Source organism: Nicotiana tabacum, chromosome 12, assembly GCF_000715075.1.
Source record: "Nicotiana tabacum cultivar K326 chromosome 12, ASM71507v2, whole genome shotgun sequence".
In the NCBI taxonomy this organism is placed as follows: Eukaryota; Viridiplantae; Streptophyta; class Magnoliopsida; order Solanales; family Solanaceae; genus Nicotiana; species Nicotiana tabacum.
The window spans coordinates 29,377,105-29,394,586 of NC_134091.1; the positions used below are offsets into that span (position 1 = coordinate 29,377,105).

Consider the following 17,482-nt stretch of genomic DNA (forward strand, 5'->3'; position numbering starts at 1 on the left):
AAAACAAACAAATTAAATATGTGATGACAATTTTACTCAATACAAAATATATTTTTAAAGGATAATAAAAATATAAATATAGATAGATAAATACATGTAGATAGATTGACCGATTTTAGAGGGTTGTTAAGTAACAGATTTAGATAAAAATTAATGAGTATAATATTTAAGAGTCTGTTTGGCCAGAAATATTTTCCACTTTCTTTTCCAAATCAGTGTTTCAACATAAAATTAATAAAGATGAATTTTGAAATTTTTCAAAAATTTGAAAATTTTCAAAAGCTATTTTTTAAAATTTTCACTCAGAACAACCCAAAATTATATTTATATCCAACAAAATTCTAATTTTCAAATATAATTTTTTTTCCACTTTTTTCGGAATTGTACCATTCTTATGACTAAATATTGCAGTGAAATATTTTTTTGACATGACGTTGTTTAATTTGCTTTTAATGCAAATTCTGTCAATTAGAATCCAATCACAGTAGGATCCACAAACTGGTATATCTCCAGTATTTAAGGCACCCTAAATCCGTAGAGAAAGTGATTAGTTTCTGGTTAGCAGCAAACAGGGAAACCTTTGTACTTCGTTGTCCAGGTGCGTCTTCATCCTTGTTTTCCCCTTATAATTCTCATGCTAATTTTGTTCTTTCAAAAAAAAAATAAACTAACCATAGTTTCTCCAGTTCCACCCCCTCCCCCTTTTTTTTAAACCAGTCACGAACAACAACAACAACAACACAATATAATCTTACCCTAGGCTATTTCCGATAGACCCTCGGCTCCCTCCCCTCCAAAAACTCCTCACCTTGCTCTTGGGGTGACTCGAACTCATAATCTCTTGGTTGGAAGTGGAGGGTGTTCAGCACTAGAGCAACTCACTCTTGTCAATTGTGTGTTAATTGTTAGTTGATCATATGATCACTAACGACATTTTAACACTATATCTCGGTGTTAATTGTGTGTTGTGCTTACTTATTTGCTAGTTGTTTATTTCTAGGTGATTAGGTATTTCCATCTCAAGATTTAGATTATTATTTAATAACTTAATAGTAGTGTTAGCATTCTTTTGCGTATGGAATTATTCTAGTGATTTATTTATCTTTTTTTAGAAGGGGCTTCATTGTGGAATGTGGTGTGGAAGCTTTAATTTGTTTCCAATCTAGAAATTGCTTGAATTTATATAGTTAGTATTGTTTTCTTCTTAAAATTTCTATCATCCTAAGTGATTTAGGATGTCTTTTTATTCTAAAAGAAAAAGGAATAAAAGAATATGATGACCTAAGGGGATTATAGAATGTCTAGGTTGATAAAAATATCAGAAGTTGTGATTATGGAAATACTGTTCTGTACCCAATTCTGCATTTAACGGCCGGTGTTATGTTAGTATGCTCTTTTGGTTGCATTCCATATGCTTTCTTTATAAGAAAAGGGGCAACTTGTTTTTTTTGGTAAGACATGTAAATATTACCATTCAGAAAAATCAATTTATTACATGCAAAGAGCGCCTCATATCCAGTGGCGGATCCAGAATTTTATGCAAGCGGGTTCAGTCGAAAACAACTATAACTAATATAAGCAGTAACATGAAGCAATTTTTTGTCGTGTTTGTTCATAGCGTAATGTTAAAATGAAATCATCTTAAAGTCGATATTTTATAGTTCTAACAAACTTTTGCTTATTTTAATTTAACAAATTTAAATTTAGCTAATTTAAAATTTTGTTATACTTTAACCAAAAAATAATATTTGACCAATCAAAAATTATTAACTCTAAGAAATTTGAGATTATAAAATATAAGTAACAAATTATTAGTTATAAAAGAAGGCAATAAGAAAAGAGTTACAAACTAAACTAAATCAATACCAAAATTATAAATAAATAAGAGAGCTTATACAGTAGTGTAATTAATATTTAATTAAAAAATAATGAAAAAGTTTCAACATAAATTAAATTAAATTAAATTAAATTAACAAATAATATATAATTTCAACAAATATACTTGCAAGGCTTAGCAAATTTTATGAAGGAGAGAGCTAAAATTACCTTTTGAAGTAAAGTAAACTTCAGTATAAATTTTATTTGACTTTTAAGTAAAGAAACAAAATTTAAAGTAAAATAGAGAAAACGAGAAAATATTAGCCATTGGAGTAATAAATCAACAAGCCAAGTATGGTTAATTTAATTTGATGCTTTGCACATTCTTGTTGCTATCTATACAAAAAAGAAGTATAAAAGCACTGACTGGGAATTGAACACACGACCTCACCAAAACTATGAACCCGCCTGACCACTTTTGCAGGAGCAAAGCAATTCTCACGTGAGTTCAAATATAATATTTTGTATAAAGTTACCTTGCTTTAGTTGTAATTTATATTGATACGTGTGAGCACCTAATTTTTGTCAAAAATTAGATACTCACAATACACAATAATATTTTTCGACGAAGCGGGTTCAGTTGAACCCCTTAGCAATATGTGGGTCCGCCCTTACTCATATCATGCCTCCCATCTCAGATGATCATGGATATAGGCCTCACAGAAAACCAGTAACTAATTACATATTTGCTTGAAGAACCCAATGCATCATCTTTTCGAACCCCTAACAGCTTGTTTGGATGGTTGTTACCTATTGTATTCTATCGTATTGTTACTTTAAATACAATGTTTGTTTTGATTGTTACTTAAATTTTATTGTATCGTATTGTTAAATCCGTCGTCATGTGACGCCGAAATATGTCACTTTATATCGGCCGATTTGGTATGATCGTGTCGTTATCTTATTTTTTTCCTATCATATTGCACTTCCTTGTTATTAAATAATTTTATTTTACTCTTTTCCTTACCATTTTATATTATAATTCTATCATGTACCTACTTGTTTTTTATAATATTGTAAGTTTATTCTTCATATTGCTGGTAGATATCATGAAACGATGGCAAACGATACAATCTATTCAAATATTGTATTTATCAAACGATACAGTACAATATAATACAGTACAATACGATACATTATGAAACGATGTGTAACAATCATCCGAACAAGTTGTTATGATAAAGTTTAATCTCTTGTACTATAACATCTTTCTGTACACTATATTTCTAAAAATGCTCCAATTCCCGGCTATCCAAATATGATATACAAATGCTCCATGAACTGCTACCATAGTCTCCTTCTTGAATCTCTTCCAATGCTTCTTCTTTATTTGTAGTATGTTGTACAGAATGTCATTATGGCTGATCTTTAGGCCACTCCAGCTGCGGATTTCTCCTCATCTATATTGCGCGGACTTTCTAAAATGTTGTCGTACCCGTATCGGATCCTCCAAAGATGCACTACTTTTGGAGAATCCGACACGTATCCGGCAACATTGTCAGAGAATCCGAGCAACATTGCTCCCCATACAATATATCCAAATGTTGTGTTCATCAAAACAATACAATATAATATAATACAATACGATACATTATGAAACGATAAGTAACAAGTGTATCCACTCTTTCCCTAAATTCTAGTTAATCTCTTGTACTAAAACATCTTTCTTTACACTATATTTCTGAAAATGTTCCAGTTCCGGCTATCCAAATATGATATCCAAATGCTCCATAAACTTCTACCATAGTCTCCTTCTTGAATCTCTTCCAATGCTTCTTCTTTCTCTATAGTATGTTGCGCAGAATGTCATTATGGCTGATCTTTAGGCCACTCCAGCTGCTGATTTCTCCCCATACAAGTTTAGAGCAAGGGCATTCACCAAATAAGTGTTGGGTAGTTTCATCTGCATCTTCTTCACATAAACAACCGGTGGTGTTGTCACTTGCAATCCCCATTTTGCATAGTCTTTCTTTAGTCAGCAGTTTCCCTTGCACTGCTAGCCATATCCAGAATCTATGTTTTGGCATCAGAATTGAATTCCGCATCAGGTTTGCTCCATCCATGACATGCCTGTTCCCTGGAGCCCCGAAATAGCTGGCGGACACAGAATATTTGTCTGTTGAGGTCAGAGTGTATTTACCATTGCTGTACCAGTTTATCCATTTTTTGTTTGATCTTATGCAGCCTTTTCCACTACCAACTACTGTCTGCAATTGGTATATGCGTGCAAAAGTCCCCATTAGCCTTCATATATATCCCATGAACCCATTTGACCCAAAGCACATCCTTTTTCCATTTCAGTTTTCCCACATACATGCCATTGTTCCAGAGTTTACAATTCCTCACACTTAATCCCCCTTCTTCTTTGGTAGACAAATTTTGTCTTAAGCTACATGTGCCATCTTTCTTTTTCCATCTGAAGCCCCCCACAAATAGTTTCTACACTTTCCATCCACTTCTTTCAATATACTTTGTGGCAATGTAAACACTGAATCCGAATAGTTATGTACAAAGTATAACACTGAGTTTATAACCTGTAGATTTCCTGCATAAGATAAGTGCCCAACTGATACTGTATGAATCTTTGCTGTGATCTTGACAATCAACTGATGACATTCCTGCTTGCTCCACTTCTTGGTGACAAAGGTAATCCTTGATATCTTATGGGAAGAGTTCCAACAGAGAATCCAATTTCTTCCAGTATTCTTATCTTTGTAGCCTCATCCACTCCTGCCAGAAAAATCACGATCTTGGCCTTTTATATTCCCATTGTCCATTGTCGTTTGCTATGTGTCCTATTTACTTATTGGAGAAGGTACCTGTCATAGTTAGACTTAAATCACAACTATATATGAATTGAAGGGGATCTGAATCCTTCATATTTAATGGAGACACATCATTAATGGGCATAGTCTAGCTTTAACGAACTTTTCCTTCATGGAAACAAAATGCAGGTGAAATTCTTCTTCCTACTTGCATCATATCCATCAATTTATTGTGACACTCATTGCTGCATCCTGAACACTAGAAGCAAAGATGGTACGTGTTTTATGCATTCGATTGAATACAATACCTTCTTTCTTAGGTTGCTTTGATCGTAGAGGTTGATACTTGATACCATTGCTTGAGATTGAGAGGTCACCTTTTGATTTTCATTGACTGTATCTAATTAAGCATTTTCAGCTAGAACTCAGGACATTTTCGAATGATAGCTTCTTTGGTATACACGTATTAGAAGTCATTTTCCTTAGAATGATGGAACTGAAAAGAAACCATTGAAGAGAAGATTCTAGAAAACTTGAACGAGAATAAATGATTTCATTGATTCCCTCGATGTGGGGTGTGTGCGTGTGTGTGTATATATATATATATATATATATATATATATACACAACTCAACTGAGAAATAAAAATGTCTAGGCCTAGCTGTAACAAACTAAAACTGAAAAGAGTCGTATAGCAAAAAATATAGACTAGTATAATTAAATACACATGTGATCCTGTACAGCTGTTTGTGTACATGCTCCTGCTTATCTAGAACCTTCCACGTGCACCAGACTTCATCAAGTAGAATTAATCAAAATTAGTTGGCCAAGTTTAAATCTCATTTGCCTCTATCAAACATTTCCCCACGGCTGTGTATCGGTTCAGATTCATCACTGGCAACACCCCCCCTCAAGTTGGAGGGTGGGGCACGAACTCCCAACTTGCAGAGAATAGAGCGGTGAAGAGGGCCGGCAAGAGCTCCGCAACAAGGCTCCGAATAGAACGGTATTCAGCCTCTGCCGATGACAAAGATACAACTGTCTGCCTTTTGGATTTCCAAGAAATTGGGCAACAACCGAGGCTAATAAAGAACCCACTAACGGAACGCCCGAGTACCGACACAAGATGCCCAATCAGAATCGCAATAGGCAACCAGCTGAAAAGAAGGATCTTTAGACATAAAAATGCCTAAACCCGGATCGGCCTGAACATAGAGAAGTGTGTGAAGCGCAGCCTGAAAATGATCATGGGTAGGAGATTGCATAAATTGACTCAAAGCTTGCACAGCAAAAGACAAATCTGGGCGAGAATGGGTTAGAAAGTTAAGCTTGCCCACCAAACGCCGATATGTCGACGCATCAGAAAGAGGAACACCAGTAGCAGAGGTAAGTTTGAGGGATGAGTCCAGAGGAGCAGAGACTGGTCTGGAATGAAGACAGTTAAACTCCGACAATAACTCAATAGCAAATTTTTGCTGGGAGACAATGAGGCCATCGGGCTCGCGAAGTAATTCCATCCCAAGAAAATAGTGAGCAAATCCCAGATCCTTGATACGAAATTCAGAATCCAAAAACTGCTTAAGGTCAAGTATCTCAGTGGGATTGTTCCCTGTGAGGAGAATATCGTCTACATAAACAGCGATAAGCGTAGAAAAAGATCCCCGGTGCTTGTAAAACAGAGAGTGATCATTTAGCGACACAATAAAACCCCGAGACACAAGGGCAGTAGAGAGGCAAGCGTACTATTGGCGTGAAGCCTGCTTAAGGCCATATAAGGACTTGCGGAGTCACAAACATGACGAGGAGAAGGAACAGACAGTCCAGGAGGTGGCCTCATGAACACATCTTCATCGAAATCACCGTGAAGAAAAGCGTTATTGACATCCAACTGAAATAGAGGCCAATCGCGCTTAATAGTGACACTGAGAATGCACCGGATAGCAGCCATCTTAACTACAGGTGAGAACGTCTTTGTGTAGTCAATACCCTCTCTCTGAATGTCACCCTGAATTACCAATCGAGTTTTTAGACGCTCAACAGAACCATCAGACTTAGTCTTAACCTTGTAAATCCATTTGTAGGGCAAAGGCTTCTTTCCAGGAGGGAGCTCAACCAAATCCCAAGTTCTATTAGTCTCTAGAGCTTCGAACTCTTTGGCCAGTGCATCCTGCCAACCTGGATGGAGAGCTGCCTGATGGTACGTGGAAGGTTCTTGGATATGGGTAAGGGTGCTGAGGATATTCTGATTTGGGGTGGATAAAGCAGTAAAAGAAAAGGAATTTAAACAAGAAACAACAGGGGATGGAGATGGAGAAGCTGTGTTGCACATATATTCACTTAAGTACTTAGGTGTATGCCTTACTCTGATGGACCTTCGTAGTGTTGGACTCGCGGCAACATGAGCAGGAGAAGTAGCAGGTGAAGAAGGTATAGAAATAGACGAGGATGAGGTGAGAGGTGATGCAGTAGATGTAGGAGAGGTGGGAGATGTAGGAGGGGATGATACAATATATTCAGAAGAAATAGGAGTAGGTGAAACAAAAATAGAAGAGGAATTCAAAGGAGACGAGGTAGGAACTGGATGCGGGAAAGGAGAAACATTAGGACGAGTGTAAACAGAAGAAATAACTGATGAAATAGGAAGAGGAGAATGAAAAGGGAATATGTGTTCATGAAACTTAATATTTCTGGAAACAAAGAATTGCTTCGATTGTAAGCTCATGACTTTGTAGCCTTTCTTTCCAAAGGGATAACCAAGGAATACACAAGGTGTGGCTCTAGGATCTAATTTATTTCTCCCATGAGAGAGTGTAGAAGCAAAACACAAGCAACCAAACGATTTTAGGAAGGAGTAATCTGGTGGTTTATCAAATAATATTTGGTAAGGAGAAACATTACCCAAAATTCTTGAAGGAAATCGGTTGATAAGGAATGTAGTTGTTAACAGACAGTCGCCCCAAAATTTGGTAGGTAAATTGGACTGAAATAATAATGCCCGGCATATTTCAAGTAGGTGTTTATGCTTGCGTTCAACCACACCATTTTGTTGTGGTGTCGCCGCACAAGAGGTTTGATGAAGAACACCAAGAGAGGAGAAAAACTAATAATGTGTAGTCCCTGACCCAAGCTCACATGCATTATCAGATCGGACTTTCTTGATTTTGACATTGAATTGTCGCTCTACCATGGCAAAGAATGCTTTGAGGACAAGAAAAGTATTTGACTTAGTGGATAACAAAAATGTCCAGGTACATCTTGTAAAATCATCAACAATTGTCAAGAAGTAACGATGACCATTATAAGTGGGCGTAGAATATGGACCCCAAGTGTCTATGTGAATGAGGTCAAATTTTTGTTTAGAAATTATAGAGCTAGATGGAAAAAGGAGTTTTGTTTGTCTGGCTTTTGGGAAAATTACACAGACTTCATTTTGTTCAGAATTCAATTTGTGAGGTATTCCAGTAATGTTACCCATAGCAGGGTATGGTAAATGACCCAAACGTTGATGCCACAATTTACTCAAAGTACTACAATTCATAGAACAAACAATTTTATTCATGGAATTAGCTTCAGTCACCACGTCGCTAGAAAGCCGCTAATCAAAAGGACTTACATTGAAAACATCTGAAAGTAGAGATTGTAAGGAACTACATGGGAGACTAGGTTCAGCAGAAATAGTGGAAGTGACACTGACATTAGAAAGACTGGAACTAGAACTGGGAGCTGCATTGTCCAACACATAGAGTCCATCAGTGGTCTCACCAAACACCTGTAGCTTCTTCAGAGAAGGGGCATGTATGTAACAACCAAATTTGCTAAAAATCAGTAAACAGTCAAGTTGAGTGCACAATTGTTGTACAGAGATCAAGCTGTGTTTAAAACTTGGTACATATAGAACATTTATTAAAATCAGATTAGGAGGAATAAGCAATTTTCCAATGCCAATAGCTTTAACTTTGTATCCATTTGGTAGATTAACATATACAGGTCTGGACAATTCTTTGGTGTCATGAAGAAGTGAAATATCATAAGTCATATGTTGTGTGGCCCCTGTATCAAGTATCCAGGGATTATTATGGAGTTTATTGAGGTGAGAAGAAAAGGCATACAAGGCAGCTATCATACCAGCCATGTTAGCAGTCACATTAGCCTCAAAATCCGAAGAAACTCCTTGACCTGCATGAAGATTTTGAAGTAAATGAATTAGTTTATCACGCTACTCCTTTGAGAAGCCTTGCACCATACTCATGGGATTCACATTCAGGTTAGTCTCAGAAGAACCTCCTTCTTCAATTCCAAATGATGCATTTGCGCTCCCTAATGCATTTCCATAAGTCCTCTTCTGCTTAGTGAACTTGAAAGAGGGAGGAAATCCGTGCAACTTAAAACACGTTTCAATCAAATGTGCCGATTTCTTACAATAATTGCAAAATATTCCACCTTTACGATTCTCAAAATTGCCTTTCTGGACATTACCTCTGTTTTTCCACTTTGCATTTTGAAACTTCGTACCTGCTGCATTGAATGAAGAGGTTTGTCCTGAAAAATGTATAGAAGCATGAACTTCACGTTGCTTTTCTTCATGCAACAGAATAGAGTAAGCCTCATTTGGAGTAGGCAAAGGCTTCATCATAAGAATGTTTCCTCTAATAAATGTATAAGCCTCATTTAATCCTATCAACAACTGAATTAGCTTCTGATTTTCCGTCGCCTTCAAATTCTTTGTCTTAGCTCCACATTTACACTCACATCCACAAATTTCGAAAATGTGAAGAAACTTCAATTCGTCCCAAATTCGTTTAATTCTAGTAAAATAAATGGCTATATCATCAGTTCCTTGCGTAATACTACTAAGTTCCTTTTGCATTTGAAAAAATTGAGTTCCGTTTGACTGTCCATACCTTGTCTCTAGTTCTTCCCAAAGTTCCTTTGCTGTAGAGGAGTACAAAACACTGTCACCTATATCTTTGCTTAAGGAGTTAAGAAGCCATTAGATTACAATATCGTTGCACCGATTCCAGTTCTCAAACTGAGCTGATTTCTCATCTGGTGTTTTGATACTACCGTTTATGAAACCTAATTTGTTCCTCACAGATAAAGCTATCAGCACACTTCTCCTCCAAGCTCCATAGCGGGAACCATCAAAAACTTGAGATACAATAGTCAAACCAGGGTGATCGGTCGAACTCAGAAAATATGGATCAGAATAATCCATAGCACTAGCCGGAGAAGTCATGTTTGATGGGGAAGAAATCGTTTCTGTTGTGCTGCCCATTTTCAGTGAAAATTGAACGAAAGAGAATTCAATAAAAAAAATCGAACAAGGATTATTGAAGAGAAGAACAACGGACTCGTAGAATCAATAGGAATCAGAAATGGATTAGAAGAGAATTGATTCACGTAATCTCGATCTCCATCGCTTCTCTGATACCATGATGGAATTGAAAAGAAACCATTGAAGAGAAGATTCTAGAAAACTTGAACGAGAAGAAATGATTTCATTGATTTCCTTTTTTGTGCTACTATGTATCGTGTATATATATACAACTCAACTGAGAAATAAAAATGTCTAGTGCTAATGCTCCGTGTCAAACTCCTAATGTCTAGTGCTAATGCTACGTGTCAAACTCCTATTGGCCTAGCTGTAACAAACTAAAACTGAAAAAGAGTCGTATAGCAAAATATAGACTAGTATAATTAAATACACATGTGATCCTGTAGAGCTGTTTGTGTGCATGCTCCTGATTATCTAGAACATTCCACGTGCACCAGACTTCATCAAGTAGAATTAATCAAAATTAGTTGGCCAAGTTTAAATCTCCTTTGCCTCTATCAAACACTTCCCCACGGCTGTGTATCGGCTCAGATTCATCACTGGCAACATAGAATGTGTTTTGGAAGTTTCAAATGTAACAAAGTTCTTTCACTTAGAATTTGAATATTTGATCGATGAAGTGTCCAATGGGGATTTAATGACTAATACTCAATAGATAGTTGTGTGCAGTGATTATGAAATACTTCTAAAAGCCAATTACCTAGAATTTCGAACATCGATGTAATATAGCACTGTGCGATTCTACCTCAGAATTAGCAATGTTCCTTTTACTCGCTAACCCTAAGCTTCTGTTTCTTTTCAGTTTAGGTTTTGATTCATCTTCTTATTTGTGGTCTTTTTTAGTCCTATAGTGTAGCTATATATTGTAGAAGATCTCTTATTTTCACTGAAACTTGATTTTTCCTTTTCATTCCTTTTTTTCCCTTTATAAATTTGTATGCTGTTTGTGCAGGCTACTGTGACTGTTGCGTATGATACGAAGGAAACTGAATCTTGGTTCCTAAAGTTGTAAGTTTTTTGAGATTTATCCCCGTACGGCCGTACCCCGCTGCGTCCCTACGCCGAAGGCAAAAACAACATTGATTCAAACTATATTGCTCCACGATTTGTATTTAAACTAATAGTGTTAATCTAAGATTTTAAGGTTTGCATTGTCTAGTATACTGCAATATCAAGATTTTGCCCTCAGCGCTACAGTGTTTTGGTAAGCTAGTGTTACATTACTTCCTTGTGGAGTCAAAGCCTAAAGATTACTTCCTTGTGGAGTCAAAGCCTAAAGATGACTTGAAGTCCTCATAGTTCAGAACGAATATTGAATCCTTATTTTAATCTGAAAGAAATTAAAGGCACATATATTCTTATGCTTGCTTAGGCATCTTGGTCCCTTGACTGTTGCAAAATATGAGAACCAAAACGAGATGCACCAAATAGGACTATTGAAAACAAACCTGTACCAGCCAGAAAAGTAAATCTTGTTACACTGAACTAAAGCAACGCTAAAACATGTCGAGAGAACGAGCAGTCAGTTTGGAAGATAAGAAGTTAAAATTGCTCTCTCTGACTAATTAGGTGTCATCGTACAGGGAAGGAACAAATTTACTTTTTAAATACTTTTATGCTTCCGTGATTCTGAGTGAATGGAGAAATTAAAAGGTTAATCTTGTGAATTTAGTTAGTGCAGTGCATATGTTTTAGAAGAGGAGTCTCTTAACAAACCCCAACTTTGAATGATCTAAACCCAATAAACGATCCTTCCTCTTTCAGGTCCGTTTTGGGACGGCCATTTATCATAGCATTTAAGGTGTGCATAAAATTGAAGAAGGCTATCGAAGCTAAGCTTGCCCGTTTTAGAAGTCAGGCGGCAACTGCGGAGATATGCAGTCAGAAAACAACCGAGCAGGGAGCCACGGTGGAAAGGTAAATCGTAAACCATTAACCATGACTAGCCAGATCTTCCACTTGCTATATATGAACTAAGACTATAGTTTAAGGATTTTAATTCTACAGAGAAAAATTTGCTCGAATTGTTGCCTACCTTTTTGCAGTCGGACAATTAGGAACTGGAATTGTGTACAATGCTGTTTGAGGTTCATTAAACATGAAGATACTGACATAGAAGACACAATAGACCCGACTAAAATCTCTAGTTTTACCGAATTCAGAGTACCGAAGCGCAGGAAATGGTGGCATATCTTAAGTAAAAAACATAGAGAGGTACTTCATAAATTATAATTTTTCTTCTTTTTTCCAATTTTCAGTTTCAAAGTCCTTAAAATTTGGCAAAGCTTTTGCTTGGACGATAAAGTTTTGAGCTAAAAGTTCCTTTCTATTTAACATTAAGAAAGAAATTTCAGAAGGTTCGTAATTTGGATTCCAAGTGCTTTTATTTAAGTATACGGAGTCATTCACTTTTTTGCTAGGCTTGTGGTCAAAAAGAAGTTACGAAAGAAATTTTAAGGAGAAATTTCACTATGGAGGAGCTTGAAGAAGAAATGGCGTCCATGGGATTTGGGGGACCTAACAACCAATTCAAAGATATCATTTTGAGCTTAGTTCTCCCTCGTACCTTACCTCGGGATTTATCTAGAGAGTAAGCATTTTTATCAAATTAGATTTTCCGTAAACTTGATGAGCTTACTATCAAGTATTTGATGGTTGTTTTAATGAATGAAGGTTAAGGCTCCAACCTATGAAAGGATTAATCATTTACGGACCACCTGGAACAGGAAAAACACTGGTTGCGAGATGCATATCGGAAATTCTCAATGCAAAATTAAAGGTTGTAATGTTAAGGTAGTCATTTTTTTTTTTTAATTATTGACTTTATTCTTATCTTTCCTTTTATCTTTTTTCTAGGTTGTGAGAGGGCCGGAGATCATAAGCACTTTCCTAGGATCAGGTGAAAAGAATCTGAGAGATATTTTTGCTCCATCAATTAGAGATCTTGAGCAAATGGGTAAGAATATGATGTCCTCTGTGGTTCTAGTTTTTCCTCCTCATTGCTTTTCTCTAGCTTTGAAAAGTTAGAATTTGGGTTCTATAATAAGAAATTAATTCCTTACATCTTTGGTTGTTTCTGTTTCTAGCTAATGTAAATTGTGTGATCCGACTACTGTTTATTAAAGTGCATCTGTATCTCCCACTAGGCAAATCAGTGGCAGTTGTAGAGTTAATATAAGCTATATAGCATCTCTAGATTCGTTTCCATTTGCAATCGTTAAAGTGATGTTAGAGAATATAGGTATAAATTAAAATGAAGAGGCTGCACAGGTCGCCAATTATCAAACTGAAATATATTTTTCTCAGTGACCAATCTGTTATCGAATAAAATGTTGGATAAAGACCTAAGACCAAATTTATTTCTTGAGCCCACGGGTAGTCTCGGGGTAGAACTTTCTTATTATTAGCTTTTACTGTCTTTCAAGGTAAGATAATAATTCTTATGTTGTTTATATAGTGGATATGTTGCGTTATTTGATGATACATATTGCATATTAGGTGAAGAAAGTCCTGTTCATGTAATCATTTTTGAAGAAATTGATGCCTTTGCAGCGGTAAGCATTTCCTAGTCGTTTAGCTTGATTTCTTTCTTTCTTTTGGGTGCTTATTTCAGTGTCTAACTTAAATTTGGTTTTTGACGTCAGAAAAGAGGTGCGAACTCGGTAACTGATAGGATAGTGAGCCAACTGTCAACATTGGTATGCTTCAATACCTCTATGCTTTTCACCTCCGCCAACTCTATGAATGACTTTGCTTCCTAAGTTATTTGTGTATGACTAACTAATGTTGGTTTAACGAGACTAGGTTGATGGCGTTAGGGAACAAACCAATCTATTGGTTGTGGGGACAACTAGTAGGATTGAATTGATTGATGATGGCTTGTTGAGGTATACATTTCTCCAATGATCTCTCTCTTAACTTCATTAATATGCTATTCATATTCTATTCCAAATAGTTTTGAAGTGGAAAGTAAAGTAACTTGTCCGATTTTCATGGCCTCTCTGTTTCTCTATATATTCAATATATCTTAGTTGACATATCTTGGTGTGATTGTAGACCAGGGCGATTTGAACTGCTTTTGCAATTAGGTCTACCAGATGAAGATGCACGGTTGAGGATTCTGCAAGTCAAAGCGAAAAGGATGCAGAGAAGATTCTTTTTCGATACTGACATAGACCTTTCAGCCATAGGTTAGTTCCATAGGATGTATCATTATTTTTGTGTCCTAAGATTTGATAACTATGGATATTTAAGTCTAGAGACTGAATAAACGGTTGATGTGCAGCTTCTGCGACAGAAGGACTTAGCTTAGTCGATGTTGAAGGTTTGTTACAGACGGCATTGGAAAGTGCATTGTTTCGTGGTTTTCAAGGACGTCTCTTCAAGGCGGAGGATATTCAAATTAAGAAGGTGGACATTCAAATGGCCCTGAACGGTTTTGGCAGAGACCTTAAATAGGTAAATCATCCTCGGGATATATACATATATAGAGAGGGCAGTAAATGGAGTTTGAATAAAGATTGGTTATGACTGAAAGATCATCAAACTAAAAGTAAATGATTATTAAATGAAAGCTCTATGCAAATTGAGCTATGGGGTTCATATTCCCATCTCTAGCTGATTTTTCAACTGCAAACTGCTAGCTTTCCATCTTGAATCAATTGAGATGGATAAAGTTGATGGTTTAAGAAATACATTTTGTGTGTTTAAGAAACAAATAGCAAACTAAAATTGAAGAACTAACAAGATTTTGATATTACTTTTAACTCTAATTCACTTGGTTCATCTGCACTTTATTTTGAAAGTGTACTCCTTTTTAGTCGATGAATTTATCTGTTTTTGTTATTTGTGTAGTTGGAAGATACGTTGTTTGGAGCCTTTGGCACTTTGGCTGGCACCAAGATCTCTGATTAGAATGGACAGCATCTATAACTATATTAGAATGGCACTTCTCCCGTTTTATTGACATGAACGCCTACATCACGAATAATATAACAATTTTAGTACACATAAATTGGTCCTCTGTGAATAAGACACTGCAACATGTCCTGGATTACTTTTTCAAGATGATTTTATTTCAGAATCTGCAATAGTTGCTAATATTCTAGTTTTGGGGCATTAGAGCAGCCTAATTATATTACTCCATATGATAAAATTCGAAGAAATGTATAATTTAGAATGTTTTAATGTGATTTTGTCTTGTTACTGAGAACCAAAGACAGCCAGTAGCATTCTTCTATTATTTAAAATTGATAATTTGTTATCGTAAGACCTCTAAAATCTGTTCTGTCCGCAGACTGGAGAGGTGCTACGGGCTGAAATAAACACATTCATTCACTAAAGTTAGAGGCTATGCAGTACTTTTATCCTGTTTTTAGCTTACATTTCTTTTGGATTTCAGATTTCAATATTCCACGACTTCATTATGTTTGAAGTTGAGATTATTGAAATATTATCGCTGCTACGTACTCAGCTTTTGTTCGCTTTCTATAATGCATGTTAAATTGGGAAAAAACCAGGCATTGGAAGTAAAATATTACTTATAATTAGGTCGTGCAGGAATAAATACTGCTATTTCTATATAGCTTGCGTGCAAAAAATTGAATAAAGCAAAAATAAAAATCACATTAGAGTTGAGTAATACTCTAGATCATCTAGACTACTCTCAATTTCTCTTTCGATCCCATATCCAATTGCCAAATACCTCATTTTTTGCAAGCCCTACCACGCCATGTTTCAAATCCGCTTTGCTTCCTTTACATGTATTGTTCTGAATTCTCCTTCCCCAACACATTTTTGTTGATAGCAAGAAATTATTCCACATTTGGCCTCGATCTGATCGGCTTTATCTCCACGAGTCCAATAAATGATTTCTCTCTTTTCCTGGGTGCAAATACCGGTGAAATTCAAAAATAGCCGGTGGTAATTGAAAAATTGCCACAATTTCAAAAGTAATCAAAATTTAGCCAATTTTCATGTAAAGATAAATTTGAACGAAAATACTGTTCAAAATCTGAAAAATATTCCACCATAATATACTGGAGTTCGAATTTTTTACATGTGAACTTCCAGCATAATATACTGAAGTTCCAGCATAATATATTGGTCCAGTATAATATGTTGGAAGTTCATACACATATACTCCAATCTTCAGTATATTATGTGGAACTTTCCGTGTGCTGGAGTTCCAGCATAATATTCATACACATGTGCATCAATCTCCAGTATATTATACTGGAACTTTCCGTGTTGCAGTAAAATAGTGGCTATTATTCAATAACTTTGCAATTGGTGGCTATTTTTAAATTACCAGTCCAAAAACTGGCTAGCCCGTATTATTTTAACGGCAAAAACTTATAATTCATGCTTTGACGTTGCTACTCAATAAACACATGACATATTAGATTTGTCTAATAGCAGTTTTTTGTCTCTTAATAAAGTTAAATTGTGTTTATTTTTATCTTAGTACCTATAGTAAACTATAAAACAGTGAAAATTTAAAACGTAGGCAAGTACTTTTTTCAAAGTTATAAATAATTTTCCATTGGGGGTCACGAAAGAGAGGAAAAGGGGTAATAGAAAATGAATACACACACTTATATACGGACTCTTTCAAATAGTAATGGAGCACTAGACTATTTATAACGATCTGGCCGGTCGCTTTAAGTATTACATCCCTGTTCTCCTATTTACTGTTCAATTTATGCTTTACAGTTATTGTATAACTTGCCGGGGTAATTGGTTCGGGTCCGGTGAGGTTTTGAAATGAATTGAGACACTTAGTCTCCAACATGAAAACTTAAGTTGAAATAGTTGAGCGGATGTTGACTTATGTGTAAACGACCCCGAAATAGAGTTTTGATAATTCCAATAGCTCCGTATGGTAATTTTGGACTTAGGAGTGTGTCCGAAAAATTATTTGAAAGACCGTAGTTAAATTAGGCTTGAAATGGCAAAAATATGAAGTTTAAGTTTGGAAGCTTGACCGGGCAGTTGACTTTTTGATAAGGTCGGAGTCCAATTCTGAAGTTTTTAATAGGTCTGTTATGTCATTTATGACTTGTGTGCAAAATTTGAGGTCAATCAGACTTGATTTAATAGGTTTCAACGTCGAATGTAGAAGTTGAAATTTCTTAGTTTCTTTAAACTTGAATTGGGGTATGATTCATAGTTTTAGTGTTGTTTGATATGATTTGAGGCCTCGAGTAGGTCCGTGTTATGTTATGAAACTTGTTGGTATATTTGGACGGGGTCCCGGGTGGCCCGTGTTAGTTTCGGATGAGGTTAAGATCATTTTTGCTTCATGTTGCATTGTTCGAGGTATGTTGGTTCTGGTGTTTCCGCATCTGCTGAAGAATGGGCGCAGATGAGGACAGTTGATCGCAGAAGTGCAAGTAGGCTTGGCTGAGAAGATCGCAGAAGCGGAAATTGGAGCGTATCTGCGACCCCGCATAAGCGAGGGCCTTGGGCGCAAAAGCGAGAAGGAGCGCAGACGCGCGTTTGG

At 36.2% G+C, this 17,482-nt stretch overlaps 1 protein-coding gene across 2 annotated transcripts; it reads left to right on the plus strand.

The window, feature by feature from the left end:
• Window positions 1-464: 464 nt before the first annotated feature.
• LOC107795805 (vesicular-fusion protein sec18-like) lies at window positions 465-15,190 on the plus strand. Of its 2 annotated transcripts, none has more exons than XM_075226274.1 (14): window positions 465-598; window positions 4,833-4,917; window positions 10,931-10,986; window positions 11,743-11,895; window positions 12,024-12,192; window positions 12,399-12,568; window positions 12,652-12,757; window positions 12,835-12,934; window positions 13,477-13,532; window positions 13,623-13,676; window positions 13,783-13,865; window positions 14,035-14,168; window positions 14,264-14,436; window positions 14,833-15,190. In XM_075226274.1, the coding sequence occupies exons 2-13, from the start codon at window positions 4,915-4,917 to the stop codon at window positions 14,434-14,436; spliced, it is 1,257 nt and encodes a 418-aa protein (XP_075082375.1). In that variant the 5' UTR covers window positions 465-598; window positions 4,833-4,914; the 3' UTR covers window positions 14,833-15,190. The 2 variants fall into 2 exon arrangements, with proteins under 2 accessions (XP_075082375.1, XP_075082374.1); XM_075226273.1 differs by lacking the exons at window positions 465-598; window positions 4,833-4,917 and adding exons at window positions 5,510-6,602; window positions 6,725-7,891.
• Window positions 15,191-17,482: the final 2,292 nt, after the last annotated feature.